Raw genomic sequence first — 22,793 nt, 5'->3', positions numbered from 1 at the left:
AATAACAGCACTTACAGTTGACCGGGCAGCTCTGGCAGGGCAGAAATTTCACAAACTGACTTGTTGGAAAGGTGGCATCCCATGACGGTGTCAGTTTGAAAGTCACTGAGCTCTTCAGTAAGGCCACCACTGCCAATGTTTGTTTATGGAGATTGCATGTCAGTGTGCTCGATTTTATACACCTGTCAGCAACAGGTGTGGCTGAAATGGCCGAATCCACTCATTTTAAGTGGTGTCCACATACTTTTGTATATATAGTGTATGAGCTGTGATAATTGCGTTGTTAGTTCTATAACTTGTTAGTTCATATGCCTTGCGCCGGGATATATACCTAAGGCAGAGATAATAAGAAGACACAGTGGCAGAATAAATTCAACCACACCTTTGTTTCATCACAAAACCGGAGAGTAATCTCTGTCCGGTAAAGTCCACAAAGCATATTGCATGTAACTGTCACAAATCCTGCCGAAGATGGTGCCTCTTCCTGTTTGGGTGGCGCTCGGCGGTCATCGTCGCCGCTGCCACCGATCCCCTTTTCTGTTTCAGTTAGCTTTGTCTGATTAGTTTCACCTGTTTCCTGTTTGGGTTTTGTTGTGGGCTATTTAAACCTGGTAGGCCCGCCGGCTTTTGTGCGGGCTTGTTTTTCTGTTCATGGTGTGTGGATTATTGTGGATTCCGTTTTTCCGGACAGTTTCGTCCTGTTTGTTGGACTGTGTATTTCAGCGCCCTTATGTGTGACTTGACCGTTACTCTGTTCTTGGAATAAAGATCCACGTTTTGAACCACCCTGCTCTCTGCGCCTGACTCCTCCACCCACTACTCCTAGAAGCCTTTATAGAAACCCGCACCAAACCATGGAGTCAGCAGGAGCAGCGACCACCCCTCTTCCATCGATGGAGGAGCGCGTCCTCCATCACACAGCCATCGGATCGGTTCGGCGATGGACCAGATGATGGAGAGGATGGAGCGATGGGAGAGGAGTGGTCTCCCGACATCCACCCCAGCTCCCCCACAGATGACGCAACCCACTCCTCCTCCGGCGGCGTCCAGTCCCAGCGCGTTGCGTCTCGAGCCCCGAGGGAGTACGATGGAGCGGCGGCTGCATGCCAGGGATTTTTGCTCCAGCTTGAGCTCTACCTGGCTACCGTTCGTCCGACTCCCTCGGGTGAAGAGAGTGTGAGCGTCCTCGTCTCCTGCTTGACGGGTAGAGCCCTGGACTGGGCCAACGCTGTCTGGAACGGCCCAGACCCGGCTCGGGACCACTACCCGGAGTTACTGAGTGACTGTTTCACTTCAGACAGGAGACAAGGCCGCTGGTGCGCTGGTGCGGGGTGGAATGACAGGGCCCTGATGGACCACTACCGGTGCAGCCTCCGGGAGGACGTCCGCAGGGAACTAGCTTGTCGGGACACCACACTCTCCCTCGACGAGCTCATAGACTTGTCGATCTGGCTGGACAACCTGCTAGCTGCCCGCGGGCGTTCAGAAGGGGTCCTGTCAGTTCCACCTCCCAGCTCTCCTGCTCCAACTCCGATGGAGTTGGGAGGGGCTGCATCGAGGGGGACCGGAGGAAGAGGATCCTCCTGCACCTACTGCGGGCGGAGAGGACACACTTCAGACCGGTGCTGGAGGAGTCCGTCTGGGAGTCGAGATGGCCAGCGGAACACTTCTCGGCCACCACAGGTGAGTAAGCACCAAACTCACCCAGAGCTCCCTGTTGGTCACATGTTTTTATTTTTTCCCCCCTGCGTTTTTCCCCTCTCTCCAGCATACGGCGCTAGTCGATTCAGGCGCAGCTGGGAGTTTTGTGGATTGCGGATTCGCCCGTAGGTTGGGGATTCCGTTGGTGCCGATAGACCCACCCTTCCCCGTTAGGGTCAGGGCTGGTCAGGGAGGCCATGGTTCCACTGGACATGGTAACGCAGGGGGATCATAGGGAGCGGATCAGTTTCTTCCTTATCGATTCACCTGCATTTCCAGTGGTGCTGGGGGTTCCCTGGCTGGCTAGTCACAACCCCCTCATGTCCTGGAGACAGGGGGTTCTCCAGGGGTGGTCAGAGGAGTGTTCAGGTAGATGTATAGGAGTTTCCATCTGTGCCACGTTGGTGGAGAGTCCAGACCAGGTTACCACTGTGCGCATTCCCTCAGAATATGCCGATTTGGCTATCGCCTTTTGTAAAAAAAAGGCGACCAAATTACCACCCCATCGACGGGGGGATTGCGTGATAAACCTCCAGGAGAATGCTGCACTTCCCAGGAGTCACGTGTACCCATTGTCACAGGAGGAGACGTTGGCTATGGAGACATATGTCCTGGAATCTCTGAGGCAGGGGTACATTCGGCCCTCCATGTCACCCGTCTCCTCGAGTTTATTTTTTTGTGAAAAAAAAGGAGGGAGGTCTGCGTCCGTGCATTGATTATCGAGGTCTCAATTCCATCTCATCGCTACGGCTGTGGAATCATTCCACAGACTGCGTTTTTTCACGAAACTGGACCTGAGGAGCGTGTATAATCTGGTGCGTATTCGGGATGGAGACGCATTTAGTACCACATCGGGCCACTTTGAGTACCTCGTCATGCCGTATGGGTTAAAGAATGCTCCAGCCATCTTTCAATCCTTTGTAGATGAGATTCTCAGGGACCTGCACGGGCAGGGTGTGGTGGTGTACATTGATGACATCTTGATCTATTCCGCCTCACGCGCCGCACATGTCTCCCTGGTGCGCAAGGTACTTGGGCGACTGCTGGAGCATGACCTATACTCAAGGCTGAGAAATGTGTGTTCTCCAAACGAGTCGTTTCCTTCCTGGGTTATCGCATTTCCACCTCGGGGGGTGGTGATGGAGTGTGACTAGTCCAATGCTCTAACCACTAGGCTATCCTGCCGCCCCGTCTGTGATCAATTGATTCGGTGTGCGGGGTCTTAAGGGGAAATACTGGTGGCCCACCTTAGCCAAGGACGTGAGGCTCTATATCTCCCCCTGTTCAGTGTAAGGCTCTGGGCGCACCCTGCCTAGAGGGAAACTACAGCCCCTCCCGGTTCCACAACGGCCCTGGTCTCATCTGTCGGTGGACTTTCTTATTGATCTTCCCCCGTCTCAGGGGAACACTACCATTCTGGTCGTTGTGGATCGGTTCTCTAAGTCCTGCCGTCTCCTCCCATTGCCTGGTCTCCCTACGGCCCTACGGCCCTACAGACTGCGGAGGCTCTATTTACCCACGTCTTCCGGCACTACGGGGTGCCGGAGGACATCGTATCTGATCGAGGTCCCCAGTTTACGTCCCGAGTTTGGAGGGCATTTATGGAACGTCTGGGAGTCTCGGTCAGCCTGACCTCTGGTTATCACCTCGAGAGTAATGGGCAAGTGGAGAGAGCAAACCAGGAAGTGGGTAGGTTTCTGCGGTCATATTGCCAGGACCAGCCAGGAGAATGGGCGAGGTACGTCCCATGGGCGGAGTTGGCCCAGAACTCACTCCGTCACTCCTCCATGAACATGTCGCCATTCCAATGCGTGCTGGGCTACCAGCCGGTCCTGGCTCCGTGGCATCAGAGTCAGATCAAAGCTCCTGCAGTGGAGGAGTGGGTGCAGCGCTCTAGGGAGACCTGGAGGGCAGTCCAGGACGCTCTCAAGCAGGCCGGTGGACGGCAGAAGAAGAGCGCTGACCGCCACCGCAGTGAGGCCCCTGTGTTCGCACCAGGGGACAGGGTCTGGCTCTCAAACCGAAACCTGCCCCTCCGCCTGCCCTGCCGGAAGCTGGGGCCGCAGTGTGTGTGGGGCCATTTAAAGTCCTGAGGAGGATAAACGAGGTGTGTTATAGATTACAACTCCCCTCTTACTATCGCATTAACCCCTCGTTTCATGTGTCTCTCCTCAGGCCGGTGGTAACTGGTCCCCTACAAGAAGGTGAGGTGCCGGAGGTCCCTCCGCCCCCTCTGGACATCGAGGGGTCCCCGGCGTACACGGTACGAGCTATTTTGGACTCGCGACGCCGGGTGAGGGGCCTGCAGTACCTTGTGGACTGGGAGGGGTACGGTCAGGATGAGAGGTGCTGGGTACCAGTGGGGGATATTTTGGATCCATCGCTACTAAGGGAGTTCCATCACCTCCACCCGGATCGCCCTGCGCCTCGCCCTCCGGGTCACCCTCGAGGCCGGGGGCGGTGCGCTACAGGAGCCGTGCGTCGGGGGGGGGGGGTGGTACTGTCACGAATCCCGCCGAAGATGGTGCCTCTTCCTGTTTGGGTGGGGCTCGGCGGTCGTCTTCGCCGGCCTACTAGATGCCACCGATCCCCTTCTCTGTTTTAGTTAGTTTTGTCTGATTAGTTTCACCTGTTTCTTGTTTGGGGTTTTGTTTTGGGCTATTTAAACCTGGTAGGCCCGACGGATTTTGTGCGGGCTTGTTTTTCTGTTCATGGTGTGTGGATTATTGTGGATTCCGTTTTTTCCGGACAGTTTTGTCCTGTTTGTTGGACTGTGTATTTATGTGCCCTTGTGTGTGGCATGACCATTACTCTGTTCTTGGAATAAAGATCCACGTTTTGAACTACCCTGCTCTCTGCGCCTGACTCCTCCACCCACTACTCCTAGAAGCCTTTACAGTAACAAACCATTTCATGACCTACAGCATGGTGAAGAAAGTTGATGTTTCCGACATTTTCGGACTACTAAACAACTATTGATTTAGAAACATTGAGAGTTACTGCAAGCTGCAATGAAAACAGGAGCTGCTTCCACTATTTCAGCACCATTTCATCTTCAACATTTCAACACCATCAAATCTCCCATGCTTAGTCTAATACAGGGACAACTAAAATATACCAAAAACTATTTAGTCCAATCAATGTAAGATAAATAGGCTGTGGCTGTCAAGGGTTCTGATTTGTGTCTGTGTATGTGCGTTCATGCAAGTAGAAAAAACATGTTGAGGCACCCTACTTGCCCTAAGCTACCTGGCTAAAATGCTTGCTCGCTAGCCTAACTTCCTTTCATGGGCAATGTTAGCTAGTTAACATTAACCTTCTATATCTAGTTACAACCTACATATTAACCTTCCATCCTCTCAGTCCAGGGGCACAATGTATTTTATGATTGGATCAGAATCGCCGTCATTGGCGAGTACGGAGAATTAAGTAAAACCACAAGTCCAAATCCCTATCCCCATCCGTGAGTAATTTAGGAAAGGGACGATTTTAGCAAGCTAGACACCGGAGTACAACACAATGAGATGCAACAATTCAAGTTGCTTTGATCAATGACATATTTCTCTGTGACAGGGGTGAAACCAAATCCAAACTGGCTTCCCTTGACACTTTTTTGGAGTTTATCTCAGCGCTGATTGGCTATTTTATTTATCTTTTTTTTTTATGAAGGGGGACAATACTACGGGCGGCAGAAATGTCATACCCTTTATGAACAGACCGCATGAGATGGCCTACGCATACAGAGAAAGAGGGGCGCTGTTTTGCTCTCTTGGATACTTTATCTGGTGAGATACATTCAGCCTCTTGCGCATTGAAGGAAAATTATGAAAACGCAGAGACGAAAAATACATTTGTTATTGGTAAAATTTGGGGGGATTTTCTGTCTTCCCTTGGCATTCATGAATACACCCCACTGCTAAATAGCATCTGCTGACTTAGCCTCTTCCTCTCTGCGACTATGTTTGGTAAGAAAACACGTCTCCCAGAATGCACTCGCTACAGTCCCGAAACGTCCACACACACAACAGTTCTTCAGCGCCTCCGTCGGATGAGAGGATCAATTCTGCAGCACAGCGCCGTTACAATTTGCAATGGCTGCAGCTTTGTCCCGTGCTCTCAAATTGCCTGGTAAGAGACGCGTTGCAATTATTTGGGAAATAGATATAAGGGTTGATTGGGTGAAAATTATGTTGTGTAGTCTTTGTACCAGTCGTGTTTCAAATGTTGTTTTGGTGTCATTCTGTTAGCTCATGTGAGCTAGCTAGAACAGCCAGCCAGCTGTGGCTAACGTTACAGTAATGTTGATTGCAATAACACAAAATAATGTTTTTATTTGTTTAATGACAGTCCAGAATTGAGAGATGAAATACGATACTTATTTTCAATGTTTGATATTTCGTTTCTTTTCAAGCTTTCATAGAAAAACATTGCATCATTCACAATCCTATGTGGCGCACTAGCTAGCTACTGTACAGTACAGTAAGGTGCCTCATCGAAGTCGCTTGATTGCTCAGTGCTCACTGTCATAATGTTAAAACGGATTTAGCTACTTGCTTAAATCTCGTGTTCAACAAATAACTACAAATAAGGCCATGTAATGGGGGTCATTCATTTAACTTGGCAATCATTGTCATGCCAAACAATGAACAATAGAGTCGGCAAGAGTACACACAGATCTGGGACCAGGGTAGAACATAATTCATTTGGTGTTAAAATAAACAATATTTGAGTAACTTCCCTGTCCTTTTGGGATGCTTGACGTTCTATCAGGCACCACCATGCTCTATCAGATCATTCTAGTTTTCACCTGGGCCTTGTTTCCCGAACAGATCCGTAGACCTCTGTCCTGCAGTCAAATGACCAAATCGAGCGCTAGTGGCCTCAAGGGTGGAATGTTATAAATATTTTTCAGAATGTCATAATTAATCAACATTATCTGGTGTTTATATGTCATAAGTTTTTGTTATATTTCAGTCTTCTGTGATATATATTAAGTGTAATATGGGGATGCAAACTCAAAATATAATACATTTCAACTCTATATCTGACATTTATTTTAAGCCCATAACCATGTGTGTGAGGTGTATACTTTTGTTTCAACGTAGATTTGTTTAAGACTACCAAGAAACACTCTGTGTGACCCTGATTTAGCCCACTGCAGTAAAAGGTTAACTGTGTGTGTCTTTGTGTGTATGTTCCTCACAGGGAAGAAGGGCTCGGAGCTTGGAGAGTATGACCCCCTCACTCAGGCCGACAGTGAGGACGAGAGCGAGGAGGACGACCTGGTCCTCAACTATCCCCGCAATGGCCTGGGGAGGGGCAACTGCATGAGTACAGGTACCTCAGAGCTGAGAGGGAGCAGAACAGGGAGGCTCGTAGGGGATGAAGAGGAGGCAGAGGAGGAAGAGGAGGATGACGATGAGTGGAGAGAACGGCTCCCTGGAAAAAAGAGGCAGGAGAGAGAGGAGAAGGGCATGCAGTACTGGAGCCAGAGGGAGACAAACAGGGATGAGGGAGTAGAGGATGGAGGGGGGCTTGGGGCCTCTGGTGGCCCTGGATTGGGTGTCAGTGCCAGTGCTGACCCGGACGGGAAGAAGGCTAAGGTGAGGGGAGCCATCCGGGCAGCGTTTTTCCTGGTGCCTCTGGTCTGTGCCATGCTGGTGGTGCTGCTGTGTGCCTTTCTGGTGCCTTGTCAGCATGGGGAACTGGACAAACGGCCACAGTGGGAGAAAGAGCTGGGTGATCATGTGGGAGGTGAGTGAGGAGTCTAATGTATAAACAATACACATGAAACAGACTACAGTTTACCCGTATGTTGCTGGTTGCTGATACCAATACACCTCTCTCTCACAGCAGAGAAAGAGAAAACTACAGGTCATGTCCGACTGACTGAGTAGACTAGTGCTTTAGATTAAGATAAGCACAGTCAACATTACAATAAAGTCAACTGTATGAGAAAGCAGTTGAGAACACAAAACTCAGATTTATCTGACTGTCTTTGTCAGGAGGTGGATATTACACAGTTTGGATTACTATGATTACACATTACCGTGATTATTATAATAGCATGTTAGCAAAGCAACCGCAGGTCTAGTTTAGTAAATAGTAGTTACAAACCGTTCCTGTCTGTAACAGTGGTTTTCTTCTTCAGGTGTTACCCCACCTCCTCTTGCACTGTGGGATGTTGACAATGACTCAGTTGAGGATGTGCTAATAGGAGTCACTCAAAAGAGCAACAATAGCCATCTCTCCCGTTCTGTGGGGAACAACAAAGGTATCTATGGAAACAGCAAGGGACATTGTCGTAGTAACGAAGAGGATATTTTCAACCCTAATTTTTAGGCGTTATTCTCTCTCAAGCCCATCTCCTCACTGTACACCATAAAAATCTACCAGTGATTATGTAATATTAATCTCCATATCTAATCCTGCTAGCCCCAGTAAACTGCTGAGAACACACAATTTGCCACACGTAATAAACCCCACCCACCTTTACCCCCTTCTCTTTCTCCCTCTCGGTCTCTCCCAGAGTACAGTGTGGTGGCCCTATCTGCATTCAGTGGTGAGGTGCTTTGGAGGAGGGTCCTCAGGGATCCTGTGGAGTCCATCCAGTGTGGGCTGCAGTACGAAGCCCATCCATCACCACTGCCAGCAGGGGGCGCTGCCCTCAGAGCCCTCCCCAACAGCGCCATTCCCCTATCTGCCCAGAGAGACAGAGCTAGCGGCCCCGTGTGTCTGCTCATCGAGTCTGCACACCTCACTGCTGTCAACGGCACCACAGGTCAGACAACAACCACAGAAATGCATGGCTTTTAATGGTTCAGTTTCACAGCTACAAGCATGAACATTTTAGCAGTTGTGTAGATGTATTAATAATGTGTTGAAGTTAATAGTTTAATGTTCAGTAAGGAGTAACCTATCGTATTTTCCTCCTCAGGGAAGAAGCTGTGGTCGGTAGCACCAGGGGAGATCCAGTCCCAGGCAGTTTCCCTGCCAGATCTCCAAGGTGACTCTGTTCCTGACTTGCTGATTGCCACTTTACCTGCTGACCAGGTATAACAATCTCTGGCTTGGCACCTATACATATTTATTGCTGTAATAAGACAATTGTTACTATATAAATCATATTATTATTATTACAATATAGACCATACACCCAAATCTTCAGAGTCACTGTGTTAACAACACTCATTTTCCAATCAGTCTAGAATACTCCCACCAAACTGTCTCAAACTTATTTTCAGGTATCTGACCTCTCACTGCTCCTGCTGTCTGGGCTGACTGGAGCTCTGCTTGGACATCCCGTGACCTTCAACCTCACAACCTTTAATGTCTCTGGAAAGCTGATTGGTCCCCTGTTTCATGAGACACAGCTGGGGGCATATTACATTATATTTGGACTAGGTAAGGGATACACTTTATATCAAGCACAGTGACTTTGAACAATCTGTTTCTCATCTGAAATGACTGAATGTCTGATAATGTATCTGCTATACTAACTCAGGCACTGTAGAGGCTGTATCCCTGGGAGATATTTACACTCGGGCTACTGGAAAAACACCCATATCCCCTGGTCTGAGACTGAAGGACCCCGGCTGGGAGAAGCTTAGGAAAACCAACTCCTCCCTCATACACATCTCCAGGTAAGGCTAAAAAAGTGCTCAGTTACACAATTACAACAGAGTGCGTATTTGAACAACTGTTTGACTTTCTCTGTCCAGTGGAACTGAGCAAGTGGAGTTCTTGGTCCCCCTAGTGGCTGGCTTGTGTAACAACCACAACAGCCTGGACTCCATCTCCAACCTCAACTCTAGCCGCAGTGACTGGGTGCTGGTGTGTGGCAAGCTCTCCAGCAAGCTCTCTGTGCTGAGAGAGAAGGACGCACAGACAGAGTGGACTCTTACCTCTTCAGCCATACACAGGTAGGAAATATGGTCACCATGATATATGGAGAAGTTTATCATTAGGGTGTATATGACTAAGCATTAAAAGGGATAGCTTCAAGTTTTATTGTCATGTGCAGTGCCTTTCTTGCAACACTTTCCCCAAAAATACAGAAATCAATATATAAAACTATAAAGTAATACCCTATAACAGTGGTTTTCAAACCTGAACTAGCTCAACTACTTGACCTAATCAAGGGCTTGGTAATTAGCTGACAAGTTGAATGGGGTGTGGTAGCTCTAGATTAGTTCAAATATATGGAACGACTGGGGATCCCGAAGGAGAGGTTTGAAAACCCCTGGCCTATAAAGTTATAGAACTAAAATAACCTGAATCATTTATCATTGTCTCAGTCGTCCAGCACCAGGCCAATTCAACGATGATGGAATCCCAGATCTCCTCATACAGAAGTCTGGGGCCCCTAGAATGAGAAAAGTATAATCTCTTCTACAAACACTTACACCTATAGCTATTATACTTCTCAGACAGTTGTACATATTTACAAAGATGACCATCCATCTCTCTGTAATCTCAGGTTCAGGTGGTTGATGGAGCCAGTGGGCGTAGTCTGTGGGAGACAGAGTTTATTTGTCCACGCCTTGACCTGGAAGGTACCTCAATCATGACATCTGGTCAATCAGCTTTCCTTTTCTGGGCCGGTGACCCTGTCAGACCACCAAAGAACCTCACCAAGACAACTGTGAGTCCCTTGTTAAATCCTTATAAGGAGCAGGAATACATTTTCTATTGGAGAACGTGTTATGTTGGTTCATCCTTCATAGGTATAGGCACAAGGGCTGGGGTCAATTCCAATTTAATTTGAAATTCCAATTAAATATTTGAATTCACTCATGAAGTGAAGAATTTATGTTGAATTCAATTCAAATTTCAACAATCATCAAGTTATGGAATTGGACTTAGACTGTTTGAACTGTTTGAATTGGAATTAGACTTTGAACTGTTTGAATTGGAATTAGACTGTTTAAACTGTTTGAATTGGAATTAGACTGTTTGAACTGTTTGAATTGGAATTAGACTGTTTGAACTGTTTGAATTGGAATTAGACTGTTTAAACTGTTTGAATTGGAATTAGACTGTTTAAACGGTTTGACTTGGAATTAGACTGTTTGAACTGTTTGAATTGGAATTAGACTGTTTGAACTGTTTGAATTGGAATTAGACTGTTTAAACTGTTTGAATTGGAATTAGACTGTTTAAACTTTTTGAATTGGAATTAGACTGTTTGAACTGTTTGAATTGGAATTAGACTGTTTGAACTGTTTGAATTGGAATTGTAAAAATGTTTTGGAATTTAATATTTGTACATTTTCTAGTTAATGGAATTAATGCAGTTATTATTGCAAAATGTACTGCAGGATTTGTTTAAAATAATTTAAACTTGTATTTCTATATTTCCAGTATAACTAGGCTATGTGAACATAGATGTGATGAGCCTGAAAGCATGAGGGAATTTAATTTCTACATTTAATTTGTGGAATTGTTGGGGATAATATTCAATTGGGAATTCAATTCTTGGAATTTACCTAGCATTGGAATTGAGAGGAATTGAATTGTCTCTGAATTCAAAGACTGACCGTAGTCATTTAGCAGACGCTTTGGATAATTCACTAACATTTAATTTTTATTGAAATAAATAGAATTTACAGGAAGAGAGAATTGAATTAGAATTGAATTAGTGGAATTAACCAAAACCCTGCTGCCAGAATGTTAACAATAGCCAATGTTCAGGTTGGCAGTTGGAAGATAGAAAGTCCCTTTTGGTGTCTCTCCTGTAATTTGTGGAATTAACCCCAACCCGATAGGCACAAATATGTAATCCTTTACCTATCGTACTATGGAGTCTTGCTCTGTTAACAGGTGGCACCAGGGGCGGTTCAAGCCATGCCAGTCATCCGAAAGCTCTACATGTTACATCCTGCATATCCCACAATCCTCCTGGAGCTCGCCAGCACCACAGACACCATTCTTACTGCTGCAGGTGATATGTGCTGTGCTGTATTTATTATTTTATAATTGTGCATATGATTATGGCTGTTGTTAGTAGCACTGCTGATCAACTGTTTCTCCCCTTTTCTCTGTCTTAGTGAGTTACCAGGAGCCGCAGAAGGATGCCTCCTACATTACTGTGTCCTCCCGGCCTACCTCTGGTCTGGGGCCAGGGTCTCGGGTGGTGAAGAGCACGAGCCTCAGGGCAGCAATCACTGCTGGACAGATTGTGAGGCTGGGAGAGAGTAGCACTGCAGGGGTACCAGTCAGACCTGGAGTATTTGAGATAAACAAGTTCTTCAGGCGTCTCACCTTCAAAAACCATTAGGTAAAAAGTTGAGGGAACAGTAAGTATGTCCAGAATATGCTTTATATGACATGATGTTTGTGGTGTCTGTGTAGTTTCGGATGACGAAACACACCATTTTGTTTTCCTGTGTAGAGAGGAGTTATCATTTGCTGGTTCTACGTGATCCGAGGGAAACCACTGGCGGGACCAAACCTGTGGAAACCCCATGATACACACCAAGTGAAGGAGATTTATCTCAAGCTGTTTACATTTCCACTTTTGTCCAAAGTACGATTTTAATTTCTATTATTACTCATCTCACTTGCTGAAAAATATTTATTTTGCTGTATTTGTATTATATGTGTATATATTATGAGTTATTTATTTATGACCAGTCCTTTTAATTTAATATTGAATTTAATATATCATTGACTATTTACCTTGTTTGGGGTGAATGGAAATCAAAATATGTAAGTAAGTACATAGAATAAACTTCTGGAGATCAAGCACAATGATTTGAAAGGTAGGGGTGTAGGTGTAAGGTGTCCATTGGCACCTCACTCGTTTATTATATTTTTAATCTACAGAATGAGAGGCAATTACCCAGTTCATTCCTCCAAATACATTCATTCCCCTCTCATATGCACTTTTTTGAATTAGGTAATTGAGGTCTGTGTTCAAGCAGAATTACCCAGTTATGTAAAGGGGGTCTGTACATATTTTGCCTGTGGGGTATGTTGAGCCATTTTTTACATTCAGCATCACTACATCAAGAGAAATACTGTATTCGTTCCAACATTGATATCTACATATATTTCAGGATGTTGTGTATCCCTGAAAATAATCAGAATTCATGTAAACATTTCAGTTTTGAAAACAGCTCATAAAAAAAAAAAAAAAAGTGGCTTCTTGGCACAATTTACCCTGGGTATGCATAAGGACAGGGTAGATAGATTGAGCTGCCTTGGGGTAAGTGGGTGCTGGTAGGTCAACGTTTCATTCATGGAATGGGGGTGTGGTATTTTGTGTATCTGAAATGTATGTCTACAATCAGATATAGATCAGTCTATTCAATATCATTAACACTTCCATTTCATGACCAGTTGTCAGGGACAGGGATGTCGTTTCGATGTGCCAATTCATAGGCAAGTTCTCTGCATGAGGCTACATAGCCCATAAATGCAAAAAATATATAAATAATTGTGTACTAAGCCCATGAAACTGGTCTGCGAGATTCTTGATATGTTTTGCAAGCTCAGACTGACATCAGATAAGACCTTGTGTGCCTCTGCTACTTGGTCACATGATTAATGTTGTTGAATGGTTTCTTAGAAACAAGGGGTGGCTAATCTAACCTTATGGCTCAATTTACCCCACTCTCCCCTACAGTATTTATTGATAAGCTACTTACTGAAAGGTTTACATTTCTTTAATCAATAACTATTGTAGTGATGATACATTATTACCGAGTGCCATGTGTGGTAACTGTGCATCTTATTGCTATTGGTACTTGTAAATATTAATATTGCTGAAATACTAGAAAACATTTACAGATCACATGAATAAATAAATGTACTGCTGCAATTCTTGCTGCTACAAATGTAGTATTTTATAATACAACTGTACTACGGATTTAGCTCCGTTCGCAATAAATTATCATAAAAACACTGTTTGTTAATTAATCATGAGAAATATTCGAGTAAAAGGAGGACGCAGGCTCAGGGGCGGTGCTTGGGTGCATCCAAAATGATCTCCGCATTGCTACGAGCGTCAAAGGCTTGGAAGATGGCGTCGTTCTTGGTTCGTCAGGCCGGACTCTCGGTGTTGAAAAACAGTGTACCAACATTTTCTGGGTTTTATGCTAATGGCTTCAGAGAGGCACTATCTCAGTACCGAACAGTTGTGTACTCAGCATCAGGTGGTATTTTGCCAAAACCCAAGAAGGTGAGCGCTCTCTTGTGAAAATATGCGCAGGTCATTTATGAAATGAAAGGGGGGGATTTTGTGAAGGTGCCTGGAAGGTATTTGTGTATGAAAAAATGGCCAGGAAAGATTTGTAATTATATCTTATAACTTAATTTATATAGGAATGTTCAGTCTCAGGTACGATCTCTGTGAGCCTATACCTCTCCATTTCACTGGAAGTGTTATAAATACATGCATGTTTAAATGTGTAAAGCATGCATCATGTAAATTATTTATGGGCTATGACATTTTAGACTGGTTGTCATTGTGTATAAAATCACACAGAATTGCAGGCTAACATATGTTTTTGTGATGGAATTGTTGACAATTATCCAGACCTCATTTGGCCTTTTCCGGATTGCTGTGGTTGTGATCCCCTTCCTGTACGTGGGAACTCTGATCAGCAAGAACTTTGCTGCGCTGCTGGAAGAGCATGACATCTTCGTCCCTGAGGATGATGACGATGATGACTGAATGGTCTGTATTCTCCAATATATATGACCTGGGTATGTATGTAGAATGATCAATAAAATCAACTTTAGAAAATGTATCTCTTAATATATAAGCAATAAAGATTGCATTTGACCTCAGGGAAGGTGAGGCCTATTACTGTGTTCTCCCTCAACAGAGCGTAAATGTGTTGCCTCTCAGACAATGGGAAGACTTGTGACAGCTGAAAAGACTTGAGGATCTCAAACTCAACAAAGCCTTTCTGGTGCTTCTCTCACCATCCATTGTGATGTGTGCCTGCCTGGATACAGAGCTGTTTTAGAGAAGTGATAGGACTAATTGCTCCCTAGTAATAACGTTTACATGTACAGATAAGTCTTACTAAATAAAATAAATGGATGTGCAAGAGGCAACCCTTGGATCAGTTGAAGTTGATTTTGATTTAGCCAGTGATATCTACTACATTTCTGGAAATATTTGTTCTGTTTTCAATCATTCTGGGGATATTGATTTATTTGGGAAGGCCTTAAATCAGGTGACAGGCCTGCATGTGTCCCTATTTATTTGGTTATCTCGAACCTTTGGTGCTTTTTATTCCAACCAGTTACATTTGTTTTTGATGAACTGATCTAATAAAGTCGACCTTTTTGTAATGTCCGTCAGTGGCATGTCATTCACGACAATTCAAACTATTCAGAGGCGTATCAACTAATAACTGGCTTATTGCATTGGAGTGGGTACAGGGTAAACACAGGGTCCATGACAACCATACTGATATTCCTTGGTCTCAGCATCCATCTTCTGAACTTAGTGATCATAAGGGCTAGTTTGCACAAACACTTGTGTCATATTAAAGCATCTCTACTGTGGCAATGCAGAGGAATAGCTTTGCAGTGCACAAGGAGAGCCTTCCGACTTCAAGTGGGAAGTAACTGTCCCATGACTGTTTTCACAAAATCAAAACATTTATACAATGAGGACTTGACAAGATTGGGTATCATGTGTATATTTACAGTTCAATAAGGGGAAGCCTCTGTTACACTGGACAAAACAGGGTGGAAAGTACAGGGAGCAGTTCAATTGTCATGTCCAACATAAAATCTGGACAGAAAGTCTGCAGGGCGTGGTACCTCCGTCTCATGGAAATAGCGCATAATGTGGGTCTTCTGCTTCCAGACATTGATGGTCTCCTGCAGCTCCATCTTACCCTATTGTAACCAAAAGTATGCAAAGGAAACATCACTCACTACACTTGATACGTGACCATTGAGCTTTGTAAATATTCCCGTCAAAGTTGTTTTCTTTGAGCGATTTGGATGCGTCACATGTAAAATGATGTAGAGCATGACAGCCCAGTTATCTCGGTCTAGCAGTATAACACTAACCCACCGTGCCACTAACAAACTAGGCTAACTGCATGAGAGCAAATTGACTGATTGGGGAGCAGAGTAGACTAACCTTAATGACAAGCATGTCAATCACACGGGGGTCATTGACGTGCTTGTTCCTGTCAAACATCTCCCTCACTTTGTCTGTTCCCTGGCGAGCTGTGATGTCCAGCTGGAAGGTAGTCACTGTGGGACAAAACATAAGACAAGATGTCGTCCTATAAACGTCCCACAACAAGCTCAAAGAAATACACATATTAATACATTTACTTATCACACTCCCTACATATCAAATTGCTAATCATGTGGCCTATCTGCAAATGTAGGAAGTGTATTGTACTGTCCATTCATTTAAAAAAAAAAAAAGGTGGTTAATGACAATAAACTAGCTAGCTAGCTCATCAACTATCTATGTAGCTTTAGCTAGTACGCTGAACAAAAGTATAAACCGCAACATGCCAAAATGTTTAAAAAAATTCATAAAGGAAATCAGTCAATTGTTATAAATTAATTAGGATGTAATCTATGGATTTTACATGACAGGGAATACAGACATGCATCTGTTGGTCACAGACACCTTTAAAATAAAAAAAAGAAAGTTGGGACGTGGATCAGAAAACCAGTGAGTATCTGGAGTGACTACCATTTGCCCAATGCAGCATGCCATCTTCACAGAGTTGAGCAGGCTGTTGATTGTGGCTTTTGGAATGTTGTCCCACTCCTCTTCAATGGCTTTGCGAAGTTGCTGGATATTAGTGAGAACTGGAACACGCTGTCGTGCACCAGCGCATCCCAAACATGCTCAATGGGTGATATGTCTGGTGAGCATGTAGACCATGGAAGAAATGGGACATTTTCAGCGTCCAGGAATTTTGTACAGTTCCTTATCATGCGGAAACATGAGTTGATGGCAGTGGATGAATGGCACGACAGTGGGCCACAGGATCTCATCACGGTCCATTCAAATTGCCATTGATAAAATGCATTTGTGTTCAGTGTCCGAAGCTTATGCCTGTCCACACCAAGAGGCACTCTGTTCACATTGGTGACATCAGCAAACTGCTGTCCCACACAACACCATACACACACGCTGTCTGCCATCTGCCCGGTACAGTTGAAACTGGTATTAATCCGTGAAGAGCACACTTCTCCAGCGTGCCAGTGGCCATCAATGGTAAGCAGTTACCCACTGAAGTCAGTTACAACACCGAACTCAAGACCCTGGTGTGGACGACAAGCACACAGATGAGCTTCCCCGGGACGGTTTCTGGTAGAATTTCGGCACAAATTTTGGTTGTGCAAACCCAGTTTCCTCAGCTGTCCAGGTGGCTGGTCTCAGATCCTGCAGTTGAAGAAGCCGGATGTGGAGGTGCTGGGCTGGTGTGGTTACACGTGGACTGCATTTGTGCGGCCAGTTGAACGTCCAGCCAAATTCTCTAAAATAATATTGGAGGCGGCTTATGGTAGAGAAACAAACAAACTCTCTGACAACAGCTCTGTAGTTAGCATGCCAATTGTACACTCCCTCAAAATTTGAGACATCTGTGGCATTGTGTACCGTGACAAAACTGCGCATTTAGGAGTGGCCTTTTGCTGTCCCCAGCACAAGGTGAACCTGTGTAATGATCATGCTGTTTAATCACCTTCTTGACCTGTCAGGTGGATAGATTATCTTGGCAAATGAGAATGCTCACTAACAGGGATGTAAACAAATTTGTGGAACATTTCTGGGATCTTTTATTTCTGTTTATGAAACATGGAACCAACACTTTACACGTTACAATGTATATTTTTGTTCGGTGTGGTTGCATCGCGTTAGCTAAGTCTGGCCCTAGATTGAAAGTATGTTAGCTACAAGATATGTAGCCAATGAGCTAAGTAAATATGTAGTTAGAGTGCCTTACAGCTAGTTAACGTTAGCTAGCTGTATTTGCACGACCTTGACGCTGGGATCTAGCTCGTGTAGATCTAATACAAAGGGAGAGCTGGTTTTACCTGTGTTTGGAACCTCTCTGTACCAGGCACGATACAGTTCCCGAACTCGGCGCTTGGCTTCATCCAGATCCCTGCTGAAAATCGGTTTGACAACTTTAGCAGCACCAGCGGCTGTCCGGGTCGCTGCACTGGACGCCATGTTTGTTTCTTTTATCTTCTTCTCTGGTTAACATCGTTAATAATTCGGATTTGAAACGAATTCGTGCTGCCACCTAGCGTATAAGGGGACATTTATCTGCTTCATGTGGGCTCGCTCTCAACCCCATCGAACACCTTTGGGATGAATTGGAAAACCGACTGCGCGCCAGGACTAATAACCCAACATCAGTGCCCGACCTCACTCATGCCATTAGACTAGCCTATAAACCATTACGAGTTAGGCCTAGTACAGAGTTCTGAGACTAGTGTAAATCAGCTGAATATGGATGAATCACACGGGTGTATAAACATGCATTTTATTGCTTGTAAAACGAGGGTACTTTACAAAGATATCACATGCCCTACATTAAATATTAAAAACACTTGTCAAAAGACAGTTGTCTACTTTATCATCTCCTCACAAAATACATGATACAAAAAAAAAAAAACCAATGGCTCATTGACGCAACACTAGACATTTTGTGGCACAAACAATCATGCCTACACAATGTTCGGAGGTTGGGAAAGGATCGCAACATGCATCTTCTTAGCCTCATCAAAAATCCTTGCAAGACGACATTTCATCGAACTTCTACATGCAATTCTCCAGTCACAGAAGGCACTATATGAAACAGAAAGCACACATTCAAATGACTTGTATCTACACAGAGGAATGAGTGATTTCCAAGTTGGCTTCCCAGGAATTTACAGTACCAAACCACTTTCTCTGTATCAATCCCAATGGTAAATTGTTATAAAGTTTAACTTCACAATGGCGACCCACATTGTAAGATGATATATTACACTGAATAAAGATACAAATTGGTTTGCGAAGTAAAATGCGTACAATGACAATCACCGAGAAACCATTGTTGATATACAACATTAAGGTTGTTCCACCTCAAAAAGCACAAGAAAAAGGCTTGAAACACACCGTCTCAAACGGTCCTAAAATTGTTTATGTAGATATTTGTAAGAGATACGATTAGCATTCCTGAAACATTATTTTGTTAATATATAATTTGATCTCATAAATTAAGCTAATTGATTGTGCCCAAATTGGACTAAACTTCTTCCTACCAATGAGTAAGGCCCCAAAAAATGCCAATACCACTCCAACATCTAGTATAGTTTCAGTTATGTTCAACAAGTTCCTTGAATATTCCAATAAGTGGCAGCTTTCTGAGAGAGCTATCCCTATGGTGCAATTCTCATATGAATACTTCTTCTACAAGTCCAAAACTTTGGAGAAATGGGCTAGGGACTAAAATGTGACAACCCTAATAAAATACATTGCAGTCATGTTTTTCAATAAAATTATTAGGAAACAGCATTGTGATTAGTGAAATCTAGCATTAAATCCAATCCAATACCATTACAAAACACTATACACTGTATGTTTGAGACTTAAACCATTGAAGACCATAATATTGAAACCATTAGAACTGCTATAGCTTAAATGTTTTTCTTGTTCACCAGTTATGGTCTAACAGGAACTAATCCAGACCTTTTTTGAAGGGAATAAACCTCACAAGGGGGCAGTTTCCTGGACACATTAAGCATAAAATGACAAACTCAATTGCTTTCATAGAGGACTGGCTTGAAATCGAGGATGACCACATAATGTGTTTTCATAATGAGCCAAATCTATTGGTTGTGTTTACAAAGTTGCAAAGGAAATGTTGTGATCTATTCAATAAACACAAGAGACCAGAAAAATTGATGAGTGCGGCAGTATAGCAGGACCACGGCATCTAGTGGTCAAAACCTAGTACTTTCACACTACTTTATGGTAAATAATGCAAGTAACTTCAATTACTCATTTCTCTGAAGGGGATAAAAAAAAAAAAATCAGCACCAGATTCATAGGGAATACATTACATAGTATGGAGAAGCAGTACTCCAAGCAGCAACTTCATACTACTTGTTAAAACATAAAGAACTGATACTGTCTACTGGTTGTTGAGGTTGGATTGGCATGTGATGTGTTGTGTGGTGAGTCTGCGGGTGGCTTTTGACAATGTTATTAGATTCGTCATGTCTTACTCATTAGTAGGAAGAAGTTTGGTCCAAATTTGAATCCTATAAATAAATAAAAAATCCAATTTGGGTGCAATCACTTACCTTTCTCAGAGATCAAATTAAGTTTCAACAAAATAATGTTTCAGGAATGTCAATCTTTCCCGTTGCCAATTACAGAAACTATTTTGGAACAATCTTGAGATGGTGGGTGTCATGGCTTGCTGAAATGGCATGGAATGACTCAGTCTGTACAAATCCACGCTCAAATGAAAATAGTTTTGTTTTTGGCGAGAATTATATCCTGCTTCCTTATTCAGCTTTTGACAGTAGCCAACATGTAGACCAACTGTTTATATGTTGGCTACTGTCAACATGTAAATAGTAGGTCTACATGTAGGTAGGTATGCAGAGAAAGGTAATCCAGTGCTGTTTCAGGTCACAAATACATCACAGCAACAGTCTTTCCACAAATAATCCAGTTTCTCAGACCAATATTTTCATGCACTCACTCTCGCACATCAACAACAGAAAAAAGTTTAAAAAGTGCAGATAAAAATTTGTTCAACCCAGTGTAATATGACCGATCAGCTGATACTAGTCTATGCCGCTCATCGGCTGAATGATTGAAAGCTAAGGCACTATCGTGATCCCCCGAGCCGGCATCTTCTGGTGCGAAGACTTCTGCTCCTCTCCTATTTCAGTCACCATTGTGCCCACACAACTAGAAAACCCCCCAAAATTAGGCAATTACAGTTTCATCATAGAAGATCAATGTAATCAACTATTTCAAAGTTGTGTGAGCATGAGTATGTATCTCTTAATAATGAGCTACGGCTATACCTCTGTGTCTCTGAGCAGCCCTTGAGGCGGTGTCTCAGTGTTCCAGGCTGTTGCCTAGTTTCTGGCCCTCCTGCAGGGCAACCATGGCCAATCTCAGGTGCTCCCTAAGGCTCTGGATCTCCCGCTCGCTCCTGCGCTTCATACCACTCAGCTCCCCGTGCACCTCTTTATACCGCTCACAGGCCGACTGCTTCTCCTATAGGGGTAAGGGCACACAGACAGAGGTTTATCAGATGGACAGAGTATACCTCTTCCACTCTGGGCAGACATACAATGTTGGGATGGACAGAAGAGCCTGAGGACTTGTTTCTTTGCTCTTGTGATTAACTTGGAGCCAGCAACCACACAAGATAGCTTTGCTAACTTGTAGATTAACATTCCAGTTTGTGTGTAGAGTTAAAGTAGTCTCCAGCTACACATGGTTTAAAAACAAAACCGACACATGTGTAGCTATGGGGAAAAACAGAAGGGGTTGGCAACCCTGGTCCTGGAGTGCTGCAGGCACTTCATGTTTTTGATTGAACTGACTTGAAGACCAGGTGTGTTGAATTTAGGCAGTCACCGAGCTGATCAATTAGCTCAGTTGGTCATTGGAATTGGAACAAAATCCTGCAGTACATCAGGAACAGGGTTGCTTAGACTGTTGACAACCGATAAACTATTTTGTCACTCAAATGCATTGCTAGTTGTTGGCTAGCTAGCGAATTCTAGCCATATTAGCATAAACATGACATCAGTCAAAACAAAACATGGTATCAATAAGATATAATGAGCCACCTGTGATTCCCCATATGGCAGCTTGTTGTGGCTAATTACACAGTAACGGAATTTTTCCTTTTTTTTTTTCACTCTTTCAAAACTCTTAAATATCTTCCCCGAATTAAGATTCAAACATGTCTGCAGAAAGAATGCGGTGTCAGCTATGACATGGCACCTTGAGTTTATTTCGGTTATTGAAGTACAGTACGTGAAGTGGATTTACACCTGGTAACTGAATTACGATAACGAAATTACATCATGGTCCCTGGCCCAGCGTCATCCAGGTTTGGCCGGAGTAGGCCGTCATTGTAAATAAGAATTTGTTCTTAACTGACTTGCCTAGTTAAATAAAAAATGTAAATAAAAGTATTGTATTTGACTTCACGCTGTGTTCTACTCACTGTACTATCCAAACTTGTGAAATACGTCTATGATGAGCCGGACCAAATCTGAACCTATCTGCGGACATTAACATCAAGGCTAGGGTGGACTGACCAAATCTGAACCTATCTGCGGACGTTAACATCAAGGCTAGGGTAGACTGACCAAATTTCGACATCCCTTGTCGGTCGGTGCTCAGTGGGTGAGGATGCTAGTTACAGTTAATGGAAAGAGAGGGGGCTCATGGGTAGGTTTAAGTAAGAGCTGGGAGAGGTGACATTAACGAGAGAGGGCTTGTCCAGACAGACATTTTTAACACGCTTGGTTTGACCATCAGACAAAGTAAAACAGTTATGAGCTGAACATAACAGAATTCCAGTGTAAGGGAAAACAGTAGCAGGTGACCCAACGTGTTTGTGACTAGAGCTGTGGCGGTCATGACAGTTTGTCAGCAGGTTATTGTCACGCACGCTTAGTATCCCCAGGCCTCCAAGCTGCCTACACCTGATGCGCGCGCACCTTTGCAAAATCTAATAAATAAATTGATTATACACCATCACAATAAATCCATTATTTATTTTAGTCAGGTCAAAAGAAACATGATATGAAGAAAATGTATTTCAGAAGAACAGAATACGAGTTGACCTACTGCATGTTATCTGGCTATTACACTAGATTTAGAGTTATTTGGCAATGTTAGTTGTGAATGATACAAACCTTAGAATGTCTTAGAAACATATGGGCTGCATGATGTGACTATAGGCTATTGAGGATTTGAGAAAGTAGCAATAAAAGCTAGTGCTCTGTTCCTTGCCTCAGTCTGCACAGCTGTTCTCTCAAGTGATCATATTTTTACCCATCAGACTATTCTAAATTGAAGCTCGTCTTTACTAATATGTATAATTAGTTTAATT

The 22,793-nt window shown here is 43.9% G+C and overlaps 4 protein-coding genes and 1 long non-coding RNA gene across 11 annotated transcripts in view; 2 read left to right on the top strand and 3 right to left on the bottom strand.

Moving 5' to 3' along the window:
- The first annotated feature begins 4,239 nt into the window (after positions 1 to 4,239).
- On the top strand, positions 4,240 to 13,606 carry fam234b (family with sequence similarity 234 member B). Of its 2 annotated transcripts, none has more exons than XM_021558058.3 (13): positions 4,240 to 5,829; positions 6,907 to 7,455; positions 7,853 to 7,975; positions 8,231 to 8,482; positions 8,639 to 8,754; positions 8,946 to 9,105; positions 9,206 to 9,344; positions 9,423 to 9,623; positions 9,999 to 10,080; positions 10,181 to 10,345; positions 11,524 to 11,644; positions 11,751 to 11,980; positions 12,095 to 13,606. In XM_021558058.3, the coding sequence occupies exons 1-12, from the start codon at positions 5,793 to 5,795 to the stop codon at positions 11,978 to 11,980; spliced, it is 2,175 nt and encodes a 724-aa protein (XP_021413733.3). In that variant the 5' UTR covers positions 4,240 to 5,792; the 3' UTR covers positions 12,095 to 13,606. The 2 variants fall into 2 exon arrangements, with proteins under 2 accessions (XP_021413733.3, XP_021413732.3); XM_021558057.3 differs by having other exon boundaries at positions 11,751 to 11,999.
- LOC118938458 (uncharacterized) lies at positions 7,371 to 7,942 on the bottom strand. Its single transcript, XR_005035739.2, has 2 exons — positions 7,819 to 7,942; positions 7,371 to 7,406 (listed from the first exon to the last, which is right to left on the bottom strand). It is a non-coding gene; the product is annotated as an uncharacterized LOC118938458 (long non-coding RNA).
- LOC149978920 (essential MCU regulator, mitochondrial-like) lies at positions 13,599 to 15,013 on the top strand. Of its 2 annotated transcripts, none has more exons than XM_090196581.1 (3): positions 13,599 to 13,885; positions 14,243 to 14,383; positions 14,535 to 15,013. In XM_090196581.1, the coding sequence occupies exons 1-2, from the start codon at positions 13,688 to 13,690 to the stop codon at positions 14,378 to 14,380; spliced, it is 336 nt and encodes a 111-aa protein (XP_090052707.1). In that variant the 5' UTR covers positions 13,599 to 13,687; the 3' UTR covers positions 14,381 to 14,383; positions 14,535 to 15,013. The 2 variants fall into 2 exon arrangements, with proteins under 2 accessions (XP_090052707.1, XP_090052706.1); XM_090196580.1 differs by having other exon boundaries at positions 14,243 to 14,412.
- A 324-nt stretch (positions 15,014 to 15,337) lies between these two features.
- ndufa6 (NADH:ubiquinone oxidoreductase subunit A6) lies at positions 15,338 to 18,181 on the bottom strand. The gene is made up of 3 exons (XM_021558064.3): positions 17,740 to 18,181; positions 15,815 to 15,930; positions 15,338 to 15,564 (listed from the first exon to the last, which is right to left on the bottom strand). Exons 1-3 carry the CDS (start codon positions 17,876 to 17,878, stop codon positions 15,433 to 15,435), a joined length of 387 nt encoding a protein of 128 aa, XP_021413739.1. The 5' UTR covers positions 17,879 to 18,181; the 3' UTR covers positions 15,338 to 15,432.
- Positions 18,176 to 22,793, bottom strand: part of LOC110486447 (TRIO and F-actin-binding protein) — a 29,697-nt gene continuing 25,079 nt past the window's right edge. For 2 of the 5 annotated variants that reach the window (XM_090196579.1, XM_090196575.1), the window contains exon 12: positions 18,176 to 20,935. In XM_090196579.1, the coding sequence (XP_090052705.1) occupies positions 20,774 to 20,935 (162 nt within the window). In that variant the 3' untranslated portion in view covers positions 18,176 to 20,773. The remainder of the gene's footprint in view (positions 20,936 to 22,793) is intronic. The other 3 variants (XM_090196577.1, XM_090196578.1, XM_021558059.3) reach the window with 3 other exon arrangements.

The sequence above is a fragment of the Oncorhynchus mykiss genome, chromosome 13 (genome assembly GCF_057628025.1).
Source record: "Oncorhynchus mykiss isolate SJ-2025 chromosome 13, ASM5762802v1, whole genome shotgun sequence".
Lineage (NCBI taxonomy): Eukaryota > Metazoa > Chordata > Actinopteri > Salmoniformes > Salmonidae > Oncorhynchus > Oncorhynchus mykiss.
This window is presented reverse-complemented; position numbering and strand designations above follow the sequence as displayed.